The following is a 16,975-nucleotide window of genomic DNA, read 5'->3' as shown; positions in this document are numbered from 1 at the left end:
AATTCTAATTTCTCTTCTACCTGTCTCATATGGCTCCTACAAGAGAGAATGAAATATTATTTACAGATCTCTCCACACACGCCACAAGGGAAAAGAAGAATCAAACTGTAAAAAAGAAAGAGATATTTGAAATACTTACACTACACACACACACACACACAATTTTCAAAATCCAATCTGCAATAAAAGTCTCTAAATCCTGTTGTAAAGAAATTATGAAGGAAATGATCACCATTGGCAGAGAGAATTGCCTTCATATGGGTGCTTGTGTGCACAAAGTTCTATGTGGGACAATAATGAAGCTGAGTCCTGAATTTTCTTGTGCTTTTTGTTGATAATACGTCATCAGTGGTGGTTTCCTTCCATCACTTCTACAACATAGCCACTTGGACTCTTACCTTTTCTGCCAAAAACCTACCCAATATAGGACATAAACTTTGAACAGTATTCATTTCAGATTTGTCTAAACATCACCCAACTTAGAATACTTTAACACTATCAAAAAATAAGCTTTGCATCAACAGAGAGTAGCAGGCTGAGAGACTGGAGACTGAAGGTCTACAGGTTCACTTCCAAGAAAGGACTTCTCCTACTCGCTAGTTCCCTACAGCCTGGTACAGAAAGTAAACTCTATAGCTACTACTTCATTGTTCTCAAACTGTTCATTGTCAATTTAGAGTACCAAAAAAAATGTCAAATCAACCAAAGAATGGAGTGAGAAAACTTTTCAGTTCCAGAAGTCCATGTGACTCCAATTTAGAAGTTACAGGATATGAAACATATCAATATTTTCTAAAAAATCATTAAATATCCATTATAAATCATTTTTAATCCATTTAATCCATATCATTCTTCTTGGCTGGTGACTTAGGTACTGAGAACTCAGTCACTTTTCTCTCTAATCTAATTACTGTACTTAGCTGTTCAGTAAGAGCCTGGTCTGTATCTAAATGAGGTAGCCCTAGACCATCTTAAAAATCAAGAAGTTCGGATCCTTTTGCTATCTTAGCTACTAAACAATAACTTTGGGTCCCTGGAAAAACCACTTGTCCTTCTGCTCATGTGTGGAAAATAGTATTATACTAATCTCCTTCCTAGGTTATTGTAAGGCTAAGGGAAACAGTAATTATGAGAATGCTTGAGGAAAAAGTGCTAAACAATGCAAATAATATAGCTGATTTTCCCATTATGCCTAAGAAATGCCTAAAATTCTGGGGCATACATAGATTTTATCCCTTTCCTCTCCTTCCCTTTCTGTTTTTCTATTGCGTTCTTCCTCTGTTCCTGGAGACTGACCCCAGGCCCTCTTCAACTGCTCCCTGAGGACGTTTCAGGGTAAAGCCTAATGATCTAAGAAACCTTATTCTTTTACAACTTTCAACATTTGAAATGTGGTTTTTTGCCCCTTATAGGACTGCAAAGATAAACAACAACAAAAAACACCTGGTAATTGTTTTAACATCGTACTTCTGTAAAGTTCAAAGCACTTTCATTTATCAAAATTTCAGTTAAAGGGGCCAAGGATTTAGCTCAGTGGCACCATGCCTGCCTTGAAAGCGCAAGGTCTGAGTTCAATCCCTGGTACCAAAAACACAGGTTTTTTTTGGAAATCTGTATGGCGATACCTTAAAGAACTAGGACTAAAGATCCCATTTGACCCAGCTATTCCCCTGCTGGGTGTCTTCCCCAAAGAATTAAAAGAATCATAGCACAGCGATATATGTGCACCCATGTTCATAGTGGCACAGTTTGTAATAGCTAAAGCTTGAAAACAGCCCAAGTCCCCATCAACTGAAAACTGGATAAAGATGTGGGTTTTTTATCAAATGGAGTACTACTCGGCCATAAAGAACAAGAAACTAGAGACATATATAGCTAAATGGATGCATATTGAGGCCATACTCTTTAGTGAAATAAATAGGACGCACATGTGTAAATACCGAATAGTTTCTCTGGTGTGAGAAATTGAAAGTGTAAATGAGGATTAAAATGATTAAAACGAATAACTGATAATTTGAAATAGGAAGAAAAGCTCCAAAGGTGTAGGGGAAGTGAGAGGGGAACGGGAAAGGAAAAATTATGAGAAAAGGAAAAAATGGAAACAAAGTCTTTGTAAATAGGGAAGGGTGGAGGGGGTGATGAGAGGACAGGGAATGGAGAAAAAAATAAGAACCAAGATACATAATGTACAGGTACAAGTACCGAATGATAAATGTATTGTATACCTAAAATGTACCAATAAAAGAATTTTAGGAAAAAAAATTTTTTTTCAGTTAAAGTGGGGAAACTATAAAACAAAACCAGGGATTGCTTTCATGATGGCTATGATATGAGATAAAGAATTTTTTTAAAGCAAGCTACAAAAGCACTATTAAACTGAGAGGCAGGTAAGTCTAGCCCTCTAGCTGGTCAAAGTGGTGGAGAACAGGAAGGATAATAGGGTGTATGCTCTCTGCGAACAGATGCCACTTCTAACTTCACCATGTACTCCAGGGACAAGGTCAGAACCGGCCTGTGGCGGGACCCCACCCAAAACCAGCGGACTGCATGGAGGAGAGAATCCTGAAGTCGCCATGTTGTTTACCACATGGCTCAGCATCTGGGCTTCCTGACAGTGGAGGCAGAGTGGGTGGCTTGGAGGAAGGTCACTGGCTCTCAGTCTTCAAGCAACCGGAGCCAGCTCATTTCCCTCAAAGCCAGCCAGGAACAAGGGAAAACGAGCTGTGACTTTCCTAGCTGTGTGTATTCGCCCTTTCCCTGCCTTCCCAGCCCCCCCTATTCCTGGGGCCTGGAGAGGGCTAGGCCCTCCTTCGGAGGCCTGCAGGTGCTTAGGAACTGCCAGAGACAAGGCCAAGCTAGACCTGGGCTGTGCACCTGGCCACAGAGTCCACCGCCTGAGCCTCCAGCCGGCCCTCGCCTCTTCCTCCGAGCCCCACAGGAAGCGACCACAGTGGGACAGGCTGGTACCAGGCTCCAGGGTTGGTTTCTTCTTTCCTTTTTTCCCCTGGCAGTCCCTTTGCAGAGGCTGACAGTGGCTCCAGGCAGAGGCAGCACAAAGCCAGGCTCCGGTGACAGATACTTCCCCTTCCCCTCCCCTCTTCTTCCCTTCCGGTCTCTACCCTTCTCCCCCACTCTTCCCTTGCTGTTTCCCAGCAAACCACGCACATGCACACGCATGCACACGCACACACGCGCGCACGCACGCGTACTCACGTCGGAGCCCGGCGTGCCCGGCTTGCCCGGAGCTCCTGGCTTTCCGGGTTCACCTGGAGGACCCTGAGCAGGAACGGGCGAGGCAGGGAGAGAAAACCGGTGCATAGTTGAGACTCTGGAGATACACTTGGCTGCAAAAGCCCTCTATAGGAACGCGCAGAGGCACTTACCGGGGGCCCCGGGGGACCTTTGGGACCTCGGTCGCCCTGGAGGCACAGAAGAAAGGAAACGCAGGAGCAGCCATGAGTAGGAGGAGCTAGGACCCTCGGGGTCTCTCCCAGGGGACCCCCACTCTCGGCTCCAGCCCCACCTCAGCCCTGCCTAGGCCTGACCTCCAGGGGAGCGGGGATGGAAAGGACAGGCTGGACTCACATCGATGCCGTCGATGCCCGGAACTCCGGGGGGCCCGGGGGGGCCGGGGGGCCCGCGCTCTCCAGGAGGGCCTCTCTGCTAAAACAGCACACTGGGGTCAGGAGCGTGCATTCGCCACCTCCGTCAAACCGAAGTGTGGTCTGAGGGTCGGGCGTCCCCGTGGCAGGCTGGGCAGGAGAAGGGCTGCCTGTGAACCTGGGGAGGGGCCCTGCCGAGAAGGGAGGTGTGTAGCTGGGAGGGCCTCAGGCTCCTTCCCCCAGGGACTAAGCCCGAAACGGGGCTGTTGGAGACTTCCAGGCAATGGGTCCTTGCAAGTCAGTGTCAGGCAAGGAAGGCCAGGCCCGGGCTGTGGAAGGAAATCTTTCTTTGCCAGTAGAAGAGGGGCGGGGGGGGGGGGGGGGGGTTTGTCCTTGAGTGAGAGTTGGGAGGAACAGGGCAGCCTTGAGCCCCAGCGCTAGCCGGGCCTCCTTTCTGGGCTACCGGCCATGCAGCCCCTTGCATGGGGACTTTGCGTCTCTGTTCCTCGCTGCAAAACAACCACCCTGCCGGGGGAGTGACCTTTGACCGCTCGCACACCGCTAGGCCCCAGCGCTAGAGGGCTGCAGCACCTGAAATCTCACCAACAGGCTGCTTCAGGGAGTGTGGGGTGGTTTGGGTGGGGTGTTTTTGTTTTTGTTTTTGTTGGGGGGGGGTCTGAATTTAAAAAGGAAAAAGAAAGCTCCTTTTATCCAAGAAACCCGTTTTTCTAAACTCCAGGAACAGACAGGTTACAATGAGGTCTTTGTCAGTGAAACCTCACACTCCAGCCTGCGGGAGGGAGGGACGGAGTCTCTGGGACAGACGCTGCGGAATTCTGATGGGCCCGGGGTCGCAGGTTCCCCTGGGTTCCCAGGTTCCCCTGGGTTCCGACCTCGGAGCCTGCAGCCCTTCGAGCAGGACCCGGGTTCGGGGCAGCTCCGGCTGCAGAGCGGAGAGGGACGGGGGACGGCGGCTCCCGCAGGGGCCGGGGCCGGGGCGCTCTTCACCGAGACCGAAGGGGAGGCTGAAGCGAGGCCAACTCCAGCCTTCCGGGCCTGAAACAGGTCGGGGTGCCCTCGCCCGCACCCGACGCCTCACGCCTCTGCGCTCGTGGGGGGAAAGTACAGCCCTCCTGCCCGCAGCTCACCTCGTCGGTGGTCCTGCTGAGCTGTGGGAGAGAGGACGGGGAGAGTGAGGGCGCCCCCGCCCCGCCCACCACTTACCTGCGCCGCACCCAGGCAGAGTGCGCACAGCAGCAGTCCCAGCGCCCGCGCCCCGCGGCCCCAGGCCATGGCCAAGCCCGGCCAACCCCGCTCCTGTCGCCGCTGCCCCGGGCTTCGGTCCGCCACGCGCGGAAAGTGGCTCGGCGCCCCAGAGAGTCTGGTTGCAAAGGTAACCGGGCCAGGGACGCATAAGTCCCCTCTGCTTATGAATGGCCCTGGGGAGGGTCCTGGGGATTGGAGGAGAGCGGGCCGGCAGGGCGGATAGAATGACAACTATGCCTCTTAACCCTTTCCCGAGCCACACTGCCGACCTGGCCCTGCTCGGCTTCGCCCCTCCCATCCGGTGCTCGGCGGTCCGAGGAGCCCCCTCTGTGGACCAGTGGGGCTCCGGGGTTTCTGGGGAGAGGTTTGGGAGTGGAAATGGGGCACCCCCAAAGAGAAGCAGACACCCGGGAGGCTTCGAGCAGCACCTGTGCTTTTTTCACACTGCTGGGTCAGCACTAAAAGCAGACACGAAAGAAAACAAGAAGGGAGGTCGGCGAAGGTGACAGGAGTGGGCTGAGCAGGTGGTCAGGGGACTCACTGGTGTCCTGGCAGGCAGCTCCTGGCAAGTTTCTCTCGATGGTCTCAGAGGGTCGCAATGGATCAGCATCCACTGAAGCTCAAACTGGGGAAGGGCAGAAGACAATTCAGGTTCTCTTGGAAGACAGAGGTGATCATTCAAGAAAGGTGAGTGTTGAAGTGTGGTCTAATCCTTAACTAACCCGAATCTAATTTAAATTTGTTGAGCTCAACGGAGAAGACTTTTCCTTAAATACAAATTTTCTAGTGGAAATGGGCCAGAATCATTGGATGAAGATGTCTTTTGCTCGGATTTACTCCAGAGCAGCTCTGGAAACAGGCACTATATCGACTTCCTACCTCTGCTGATATCACAACCTCGAGGGGTGTGGTGGACCCTATAGCATGAGGTTTGGAGACAGCACGGGGCTGACCAGGTCACTCCACAGCAGGTCTCAGACCTGGCCTTGGGAACCAGGCCTACTGAAGGCCACAGCATGTATATGCTCTCAGATTCTAGCTGGGAGATCAGAAGCAGAGACAGCAAAAAAAGATAGCAAACAGAACAAGTAAAAGACAATGTAGTCCTGGAAAAAAATTTACATACTAAAGAAAGCATTCCCCATGGAGTAGCTACAGTTTAAAATAGAGCAAGATGGATATCTAGGAATTGGGGAAAAAAGATTAAAAATATTTATATTTCATGTAATGTTATTGGTTGAAGATGAATAAACTTCTAGACCTTGAAATCCAAATGTACTTAGACAATTCTTACATTTTTAGCAGATATTAATGGAGGATGCCTATAACAGAAAAGTTGCTTAGTCCAAGTTTGAAAAGAGCTTCAAAAGCAGCAAGACCCAAAAAAAGTCAAATCCCACAAGAAGCCCGGAGGCATGGCTCTTGCTGGTCTGATTGACAGTGTTCCTTGCTGGACATTTCTAATCAGATCCATAATTCTTGGCCAGAAGATTCTACCGGCATTATGCAAATGTCTGATTAAGAATCCAAGTGCAAAATCTGAGCATTGCCTCTTTTCTTTCATCAAATAGGGTTTTCCGTTCCTTTCCACCTGCCCAGTGGATTCTAGATCAGCTAAATTTAGAATGAAGCTAGATATGTTTTTCCACTGCTAAAGAAAACATTCAGCGTTGAGATTACTGGAGGGAAGAATGAAATTGGACTTAAACATGATGAAGTTTTTCCCTTCAACCCATAAAGGTAGAGAAAATTAGGGAAAAGGAAAATTTCCACATTATGAACAGGTAGAACTGGGCACTCCTTTCCACAGCTCCCAACTGTCCTGGACACCTCTTGTTCCACTATTACTGCTTCTCTCAATCCTACTATGCCCTTTCTTCTGAAAATAAATACATCTGCAAAACTGGGTCAAGTGGGATTAAAAAAAAAAGTGAGCAGCTAAATCAAGACATTTTAAGGTGAATGTTATCTAAAAGTTGTATGAGAATTATTCTGACCTGTGAATTTATTGTGAAAATTATTTTAACAGTAGTATGCAGAATCCTGCTTTCCAAACACAGGCTCTTACAGTTAAGGAAACCACTTTAGTCAAACATCGTATTTTTATAAGATTAGTCTTGAGAAGAATTTTATTTGGGTTTTTTTTTAAATTCTAGTGAATATCTTGTAAGAAAGATGAAAATAGAACAAACTTTTTCCTTAATGACTGTTAAATATCTGGCATTTGAAGCATTCACAGAGGGGTAATGTGGGACAGAAAGGCTAATTCACTTGCCCCCATCCACACAACTAGTAAACAGCAGAGATGGCCTTCCAAATTTTCCTGACACTAAAATTAAGAATTTTTTTGTACTAGTCCACTTGACCTCCCTGAATAATATATGCTATCTCCACAATGAATCATGTTTTTGAAGCAGTTAAATAAGGAATTTGGTGACGGAACATTAACATTAAAGATAAATGGAAAAGAGAGAACTAGAAGTAAAAACAGAGAGCTTGTTTCTACCCTCTGCTAGAGAACTTCAGGACCACACTAAGAAACTTTCATAAGAATTCAAAGCTTTCCCCATTTGGTGTGCTTGCTATAGAAATATATCCAGAAGCAAAATTACTAGTGCTCCTCAAAATCAAAAGCTGTGTCCAGATGCAGTTGTATATCCATGTGTATAGCCAAATAACACACAGAAAAAAGAATCAAACTTTTCTTTCCGTAATGACTAGATAAGAATTTGCCAGAATAAGAAATGATGTTATTCCTCCTTCCCAGTCCTCAAAGTAAAAGAACACTCACACTTTATATTCACTAAGTCTTTTGTGAATTGGTAAATCAAAGTAGGCTTGCATTGTATGTGTGTGATATTTTGATTCTGAAAATGTTTCAAGGGCTTAATCACTGAGAAACATTAATTATATGGCTAACCAGGAAACCTATATCCTTTGTTTAGATAGTTCATTAAATTTACTTATTGCAAATGTGAAGTAATTCATTAAACTCTTCTTTCAAAAATGTAATTCTCTCTAGATAAATTGGTACACCTGTTTAAATATGCAAAATGCAATTGTAGCACAAAATAATGGGGAATGAGGTCTGATTCATCTGTAAATACAGGTGGGGTTGTTCAAAGCTCCACATAGGTCAGGGGTTTCTGAACACATCTGCACATCCACATAAACATCACCTACACATTAATAATTATCTGTACAACAACCATTTTTTGGCATGTAGTGTGAATTCCAATTTGCATGCTAATTATTTTGAAGGAACATTGGCAGAGTGCTTTGGTGAAAGTCACTTTCATCATACAAATAAAATGCTGATTTCTGCATGGTTCTCATTTTCATACCTGGAATTATTCTTCGAATATTCGCTGACAAAAAATATATGTGACAAATATTTTAGTATTTCAGTCAACATTTTTGAAGCCCCAAAATAAACCAAGCAGTAAGGAGACATTCTAGGAAAACCAAAGATATTCTTCTTCCCACCATTAGTTTATAAAATGTAAGATGAGAAAAATACAAATAGAGAAATAAAATGTTTTTTAAAGTATTAAGCAGAACGTACAATACCCTAGAAAAATCTTTCTTGACATAAAATGCTTTCCCATTGTCTCAAGGAAAATTGAATGTTTTGAATGTAAAGTATCTGACATCTGTCCAGATTTGGCATTATCTAGTTCCTTTCTATAGGACACTAAAATTATTTGTTTCCAAGTCTAAAATAATGCCCAGCTGACCCTACATTTAAGCAAGGAATACTCTACCCAACACTCTACTCTTTCAATAAGGCTAATGATTTCTACTTATTTTGAGAGGTTGTTAAGAAAGATGAATAAAGTATTTAAGGCCTTCTAAAGAATTAAGCAAAAACAAATTGCAGGCAATTATATTTTCCTCCCAAGAGAGAATTTTAATGACAAACTATGGAACTTGGCACAGGGCTTACATTTTTGCAAACTGAATTACAATTAAATTTTACAAATACAAAACACCTAATAATTAGCTCTTCTGAGAAAATTTCCTGACAGAACACAGGTTTACTTAAGCTTTTGTCTACCTGGTGGAAATAAAGATTTAAATAAATATGGTACCTGAAATCTCAAGATTGCATCCTGCCTTTCAGTTTATGAAGAAATAGTTTCTGTCATTATAAAGGTCTTCTTCTAAGTGATCTTCCTAGTTACTAAGTAGGAGGCTCTGCACTGCTCCCAAATTAGAAATATCCCCAACCACATAAGCCATGTAGTTGCAGACCTAGTGCTAGGAATGAATTAAATATGAGTAGGTAGCACTCTCTTGGATTGTACCAAAGGCTGAAGCAGAAAAGGGAAAAGGAAAGCAGTGGACTTGGAGTTAGCAGAGTCATTTATTCAACATATCTCTACATAACGCATTCATGTGCTTTGAGACAAATAGTATCAAAGACAAAAATGCCAAGTATGGGGGCGGGGATTTAGCTCAGTGGTTCCTCCACCTGCCTCACAAGCGCAAGGTCCCGAGTTCAATCCCTGGTACCAAAGCAAAAAAAAAAATCCAAGTGTAATATCTAAGCCTAAAAGTGCTTTTCATGATAAACACTGTGTAAGTGGAAATGCAGAAATACTAAGGCTAAAGTCATCCAAGAAGGGAATATGTAATATGTAAGTGGGGCCCTGAAGAGCAATGGAGATTTTCATAAGTGGAGATGTAGGGGTGATGGTTAGGATCCTACAGACAGGGAGGGGACAACGAGTCCAAGGGTGGAAGTGTAATGTAGAGCAGAGACCAGGTTAGCTGGGCAGAGTAGACAGCAGATTTTTTTTCACCTAAGACATTTGACTAGCATTGGGTTTGTGATTCTTGCATCATAAGCAAAGATTTTTTTGTCAGGGGGTAGGGATGGGGAAGGAGGAGCTGATTTAAAAGAATGTTTCAAGAAGATTCATTTGATCATAAAACACCTGATTCTTTGAGACAGAGAAGGGTACTGCAGAAAAGCATCAAGAAGTGTTAAACTCTGGTTTGTGATGAAGCATCCTGAGTTCTCCACCAAGTAGAAGGAAAAATCCTCTCCTCATTCCACATCCTCCCTCAGCTCCCATCAGCTCCCTTCAGCTCCCCTTAAACAAAACTCAGAATAGTCTATATTCATCATCTCCGATTCCTCTCCTCATTTTCTCTTGAATCCTTTCTAGTTAAACTTTCATTCCTAAACATTCAAATAGATCTTTGGCCAAATCATGTCATTGATTTCTAAATCCAATGGTCAGGTCTCAGTTCTCATTTCTTTTTGACCTATCCACAGCCTTTGAGTCAATTTCTTATTCCATCCTCCCTGAAACCCTGTTTTCCCTTGACTTTCAGGGCAATCTCCTATTTTTTTTTCTCGTAATATCACACCCTCCTTGTTCTTAATTTTTCTGATAAATGTTCCTCATCTTAGAAACTTCTGTATGTTGGTTATTTCTGGACCCTATCCCAAGACTTCTGTACTATACTTGTGTCTTGTTGACTTCATGGCTTTAAATTCCATAGTTATGTGGATAACTCCTAGCAAGAGCCCAGTTCCCTGCAAAATCTGTCTCTTGTACTCCAGAAGCACACATCTAACTGCCTACTTAATATCTTCCTTAGATATCTAATAATTAATGACCAAACTCCTGGCCAATCTTACATGTCTCAAATCAACTCTTGATATTCTCTTTGATACCTGCTCTTCTCAGAGTTTCCTGTGTCTGTAAATGGCAACTTTATACTTCCAGTTACACACACCAAAAATATTGGCATCATCCAGATTTCTTCTCTCTCTCTCACCCCAAATCCTGTGTCCTTAATCTTCAAACTATCAGGATCTAACCACTTTGCACCAATTCCACCACTACCAACCTGGTTGAAACCAACATTATCCCTCCCTGAATTATCAGAATAGCCCTTAAAGTCTCCCTTGCTCCTAAATGTTTCAGTCCTCCCCCGCCCCACTACAGTATAGAGTCCAAACAGGAGCCAAAGAGAAGATGAGATGAGAACATGTTAGTTACAGTATTTATAGAAAACCATCTGACAGCTTCCCATCCTACACACCAGGAAAGTTTCCCTGCCCCACCTCTCTGAGGTTACCTCCTCAGCACCATGTCCTGCCTCCTCTCCAGCCACCCTGTTCTGCAGGTGGTCCTCACACAACAGACAACACCAGTCCCTTTTCTCCCATTGTTCACTCTTCTTGGGATCTCTCTCCCCCAAATATCCACAGGATAGTTCACTCAAATCCTTCAGGTTTCTTCTAAAAGGTTTTCTTTTCAATGAGCCCCTCTTACAGGCACGCCAATTTCCTGCTTTGCTGTCCTCAATAAGATCTATGATTACCTAGCATACAGTACATTTACTCCATTGCTCATTATGTCTGTCTTCTCTCCCCAGAATGGAGGATTAACTCTTGTCTTTCTCTATCACTTACAATAATGCATGCAACCTAGTGGATGTTTAAGAAAGAATTGTTAAATATTAACGAACGAATACATGGTGATGGATAAACTGAGAAGTTTGGATTAGATGAACTCAATTTCCTACAGCCCTGAAAGCTCATGGTTCTATTGACCCTGCACTATAACCAAAGAAAATAACCACTGTTACAGAAATTTGAACATGAACAGGATTTCTTGATGATGTTTGCCCAAATACATTTTTATCAAAATAGGAAAAGTAATAGCATTGTTTTTTTAGCAGTATGGGCATGGCTGAGACCAATAAAAAACTTTGTATTTTCAATTTTTGATTAAAAGCAAGTTTGACCATCATTTAATTCTTACTCTAATTATTCATGGCCCCTCCCCTAATCATGACTTCTACTACTTTAGCAGCCCTATTTCTGTGTTCCCTTTCATTGCCACCTAGTGCAAAGTCCAGCTGATGTTGTCAGTATCATCTGAAATGCAGCAATCCAGGTTTTATCTCCAAAAAATTGTTCTGAAAATCAGCATTTTTAAAATACCTCAATTAAATCAAGGTTTTATAAGTATTTTGCATGGATATATATGGATAAGATTGCTATCTTTTTTCAATCCACTGGACACCCCCCGCCCCGCTCCTCTGTACAACCACCTGGTTCCACACTACAAAGAAACAGAGGACATTGGACCACCAGACCACGGTACTGGGTCCTGCCACTCCCAGCCCAGAGGTAGGGGCTTCTGAGCCACCATCCGACTGCTCCTGGTCCAGAGGAAGGGGCTTCCTAGCCACCATCCCTACCGCTGCTCCCAGCCCAGAGGAAAGGGCTTTTGGGCCACCTTCTGTCCCACCGCTCCCAGCCCAGAGGAAGGGGCTTCCAGCCCATCATCCCTCCTGCCGCTCCCAGCCCAGAGGTAAGGGCTTCTGAGCTGCTGTCCTACTGCTCCTGGTCCAGAGGAAGGGGCTTCCTGGCCACCATCCCTCCTGCTGGCCCCAGCCCAGAGGAAAGGGCTTTTGGGCCTCATTCTGTCCCGCCACTCCTGGCCCAGAGGAAGGGGCTTCTGGGGCACCATCCCTACCACTGCTCCCGGTCCCTGTCCCACCTCTCCCTGCTCAGAGGAGGTGATCCTCGCAGGCGCCAACAGCACCCCCCCACCCCCCCAGTCGAAATGAGAAAACAGGTAAATAAGTCTCAAAATCAGACTTCCAGATCACCTACAGCAACCCCAAAGGGAAATGAGATGGACTATTCTGATACTCAACCACCTGGACCCACTGAACTGGCAACAAAAGGGAATCTGGAAAAAAATGAAATCAGAAATAATTTCTCAGATAACAGCAGAGACTGTGCTCCTAGTGCAAGACATGATTAATAAATCTAGAGAGGAGCTGAGGAACATGATGGAATCCCAACATAGGAAACAAATGGAATACATAAAACAGATGCAAATAGATTTCCAGGAGATTAAAAGCTCCATTGAAAGTCTATGAAGCAGAATGAGGCAATGTGAGGACAGAATTTCAAATATAGAAGATAAGATTGCAATTAATGACCAGGAAAAGAAAAATTGCTTCAAAATTATAAGGGAACACAAGAAATCAATCCAGCAGCTGCCAGATGATGCAAAGAAGAATAACATAAGACTGATTGGAGTCAATGAAGAAACAGGAGTGCAGATGACATAAAAAAAAAACTCTTCATAGAAGTAATGGCAGAAAACTTCCCAAGCAGGGGAAAAGAACTTGACATACAGATAAGTGAGGCACATAGGACTCCAAATAGCCTTGATCAAAAAAAATCTACACATAGGCATATAATTGTTAAGATTCCAGAAACTCAACAGAAGAACAAAGTTCTACAAGCAGTTAGAGAAAAGAAACAAATCACATGCAAAGGAAAGCCCATCAGAATCATATCAGACTTCTCAACACAAACCCTTCAGGTAAGAAGAGCTTGGAGTGACATATGCCAAGCCCTAAAGAAAAACAGCCTCCAACCCAGATTGATGTACCCTGCAAAACTATCTTTCAAAACTGATGGAGAAATAAGATATTTTTATGACAAAGAGCACCTTAGGAAATTCATGAATACCAAACCAGCACTCCAAAGAATTTTACACAATATCCTAGGAACGGACATTGAGGATCACAAACCCAGGAAGCAAAGCAGAATGAACACATCTGGCATGACAAGAAATTAAATGTAAAGGGGGAGAACCCAACAAAAAGAAAAAGTCATGGTAATGACAAATCAATACATTTCAGTTATAGCCATCAATGTTAATGGACTCAATTCACCAATCAAAAGAAATAGACGGCCAGAATGGGTCAAGAAACAAAATCCAACAATATGTTGCATACAAGAAACACACTTAATTCAAAAGGAAACTCATAGACTGAAAATTAAAGGGTGGAAAACAATATTCCATGTGATGGGAACCTGAAAAAAAGGAGGAGTAGCTATCCTCTTTGCAGATCAAGTGGATTTCTTTTTCTTTTTTCTTTTTTTTTTAGATCAAGTGGATTTCAAACCAAAACTGATTAAGAGAGATGAAGAAGAACACTACATCCTTGTAAAGGGAAGACTCCAAGAGGAAGAGATGACAATCATAAATGTCTATGCACCAAACACTACTGCACCCAACTATATAAAACAAATACTAACGGACATGAAAAGCCATATATGCACTAATACAATTGTAGTGGGGGACCTCAACACCCCACTGTCACAAATAGATAGATCAACTAGAAAAAAATAAGTAATGAAATACTAGAACTCAATCAAATTCTTCAACAAATGAACTTAACAGATGTTTACAGAGTCTTCCACTCCACAAAATCAGAATACACATTCTTCTCAGCTGCACATACGTCATTCTCAAAAATAGACCACATACTCACACATAGGACATGTTTAAGGAAGTGCAAAGGAATTGAAGTTATCCCCTGTACATTATCAGACCATAGTGTGATGAAATTGGAGAGCCATAGCAAAAGAAACTCAAAAAATTTCATAAACACATGAAAATTGAACAACACACTTCTGAATAACCAATGGGTCACAGAGGAAATTAAAAAAGAAATCAGACAGTTCCTTCAATTAAATGACAATGACAATACAGCATATGGGAATCTATGGGACACAATGAAAGCAGTCTTACAAGGGAAATTCATAGCAGTGAATCCACATATTAGGAAAACAGATGGAGCCCAATTAAACAACCTGATGCTGAACCTCAAGCTTCTAGAAAAAGAAGAGCAGGACAAAACCAAAGCTCATACAAGGGAGGAAATTATAAAGATCAGAGGAGAAATCAATGCAATGGAGACTAAGAGAACGATACAAAAAATCAATGAAGCCAAGAGTTGGTTCTTCGAAAGAATCAACAAAATTGACAAACCCTTAGCCAACCTTATCAGAACAAGGAAAGAAAAGGCCCGAATCCATGCAATTAGGAATGAAAAGGGTGAAATTACAACAGACTCAGCAGAAATCCAGAGGATCATCAATACCTACTTCCAGAACCTATATGCCAATAAGATGGAAAACACAGAAGAAATGGACAGATTCCTAGATACATATGAATTACCAAAGTTGAATGAAGAAGACCTAAGAATTCTAAACAACCCAATATCAACCAATGAAGTTGAAAACGTAATTAAAAACTTAACAACTAAGAAAAGCCTGATGGCTTCACTGCTGAATTCTACAAGACATTTAGAGAGGAACTGCTGCCACTACTGTTTAAACTCTTCAACCAAATTGAAAGGGAAGCAATACTCCCAAATTCATTCCTGGAAGCAAGCATCACCTTGATCCCCAAAGCAGAGAAAGACCCAACTGAAAAGGAGAACTATAGGCCAATCTCACTAATAAACATAGATACGAAAATCCTTACTAAGATACTGGCAAATAGAATGCAGAAGATCATTGAGAAGGTCATACACCCTGATCAAGTGGGATTCATCCCAGGGATGCAGGGATGGTTCAACATATGCAAATCAATCAATGTAATACACTATATCAATAGAGCCAAGGACAAAAACCATATGATTTTCTGCATAGATGCAGAAAAAGCATTTGACAAAATCCAACATGCATTTATGATAAAAACCCTACAAAAAATTGGAAGAGATGGTCTCTACCTCAAACTGATAGAAGCCATCTATGAAAAACCAACAGCCAATATCCTACTAAATGGTCAAAAACTGAAATCCTTCACACTAAAATCAGGAATGAGACAAGGATGTCCACTATCACCACTCTTGTTCAATATAGTTCTGGAAACATTAGCCACAGCAATTAGATAAGAGAAAGAAATAAAAGGAATAAAGATAGGAAATGAAGAAGTCAAATTGTCATTATTTGCAGATGACATGATACTCTATATAGAAGACCCCAAGAACTCTACCAAAAGTCTTCTAGACTTAATAACCAAATTCAGTCAAGTAGCTGGTTACAAGGTCAACACACAAAAATCAATAGCTTTCTTCTACACGAATGACAGACTCACAGAGAGAGAAATAGGGCAAATAATTCCTTTCACAATAGCATCCAAAAAGCTGAAATACCTAGGAATCAACCTAATGAAAGAAATCAAAGACCTCTTCTCTGAAAACTATAGCACTCTGAAAAGAGAGATTGAAGATGACATCAGAAAATGGACAGACATCCCCTGCTCCTGAGTAGGAAGGATTAATATATGAAAATGGCCATACTTCCCAAACTGCTATATAGATTCAATGCAATTCCAATTGTGATCCCAGCAGAATACTTTCATGGACCTTGAGAAAACAATCCAAAAATTCATTTGGAACAAGAAGAGACCTAGAATAGCAAAAGCAATTCTAGGTAACAGAGACATGGCAGGGGGTATCACAATCCCCAACCTGCAACTCTACTACAAAGCTACTGTGATAAAAAACAGCATGGCACTGGCAAAGAAGCAGACCTGAGGACCAGTGGAACAGATTAGAAGATGCAGAAACAACGCCAGACACACCCAGCCATCTCATCTTCGATAAAGGAGCCAAACACCCTCAATGGAGGAAAGATAGCCTCTTTAATAAATGGTGCTGGAAAAATTGGGCTTCAACTTGCCAAAGATTAAAACTAGACCTATATCTCTCACCATGCACTAAACTAAAATCAAAATGGATTAAAGATCTAAATATTAAAATAGAAACTGAACCAGTTGGAACAGAGGTTAGGTAGAACTCTTGAAGATATCGGTGTAGGAAAAGATTTTATGAACATAACTTCAGTTGCCCATGAACTAGCACAAACAATCAACAAGTGGGATCTCTTCCTATTAAAAAGCTCCTGCACGGCAAGAGAAACCACCAGCAGTGTGAAGAGACAACCCACAATGTGGGAACAAATCTTCACCTGCTTTTCCTCAGACAAAAGTCTACTATCTTGAATCTATAAAGAACTTAAAAAGATCAGACCTCCCAAATTTAAAGACCCAATCCGAAAATGGGCATCTGAAATGAACAGACATTTCTCAGATGAAGAAGTGGAAATAGCAAATAAATACATGAAAAAATGTTCAACATCACTGGTCATTCAAGAGATGCAAATGAAAACAACTCTGAGATTTCACCTCACTCCAGAAAGAATGGCTGCTCTCATGAAATCAACCAATAACAAATGCTGGCGGGGCTGTGGGGAAAGAGGA

General features: G+C 42.7%; 1 protein-coding gene across 4 annotated transcripts in view; it reads right to left on the bottom strand.

The window, feature by feature from the left end:
• The window catches only part of Col9a1 (collagen type IX alpha 1 chain), a 91,368-nt gene that overhangs the window by 62,804 nt on the left and 11,589 nt on the right, over positions 1 to 16,975 (bottom strand). The window contains exons 1-6 of one of the 4 annotated variants that reach the window (XM_021243769.2): positions 5,591 to 5,724; positions 5,410 to 5,493; positions 4,751 to 4,771; positions 3,586 to 3,663; positions 3,384 to 3,419; positions 3,214 to 3,276 (exon numbers count right to left, since the gene is read on the bottom strand). In XM_021243769.2, the coding sequence (XP_021099428.1) occupies positions 3,214 to 3,276; positions 3,384 to 3,419; positions 3,586 to 3,663; positions 4,751 to 4,771; positions 5,410 to 5,478 (267 nt within the window). In that variant the 5' untranslated portion in view covers positions 5,479 to 5,493; positions 5,591 to 5,724. Of the gene's footprint in view, positions 1 to 3,213; positions 3,277 to 3,383; positions 3,420 to 3,585; positions 3,664 to 4,750; positions 4,772 to 4,826; positions 5,225 to 5,409; positions 5,494 to 5,590; positions 5,725 to 16,975 lie in introns of those variants that run through there. The other 3 variants (XM_021243767.2, XM_013065261.3, XM_021243770.2) reach the window with 3 other exon arrangements.

This window comes from Heterocephalus glaber, unplaced genomic scaffold (genome assembly GCF_053883595.1).
Source record: "Heterocephalus glaber isolate CG9 unplaced genomic scaffold, H.glaber_assembly_v1.0 deba00000594, whole genome shotgun sequence".
NCBI classification, from domain to species: domain Eukaryota; kingdom Metazoa; phylum Chordata; class Mammalia; order Rodentia; family Bathyergidae; genus Heterocephalus; species Heterocephalus glaber.
This window is presented reverse-complemented; position numbering and strand designations above follow the sequence as displayed.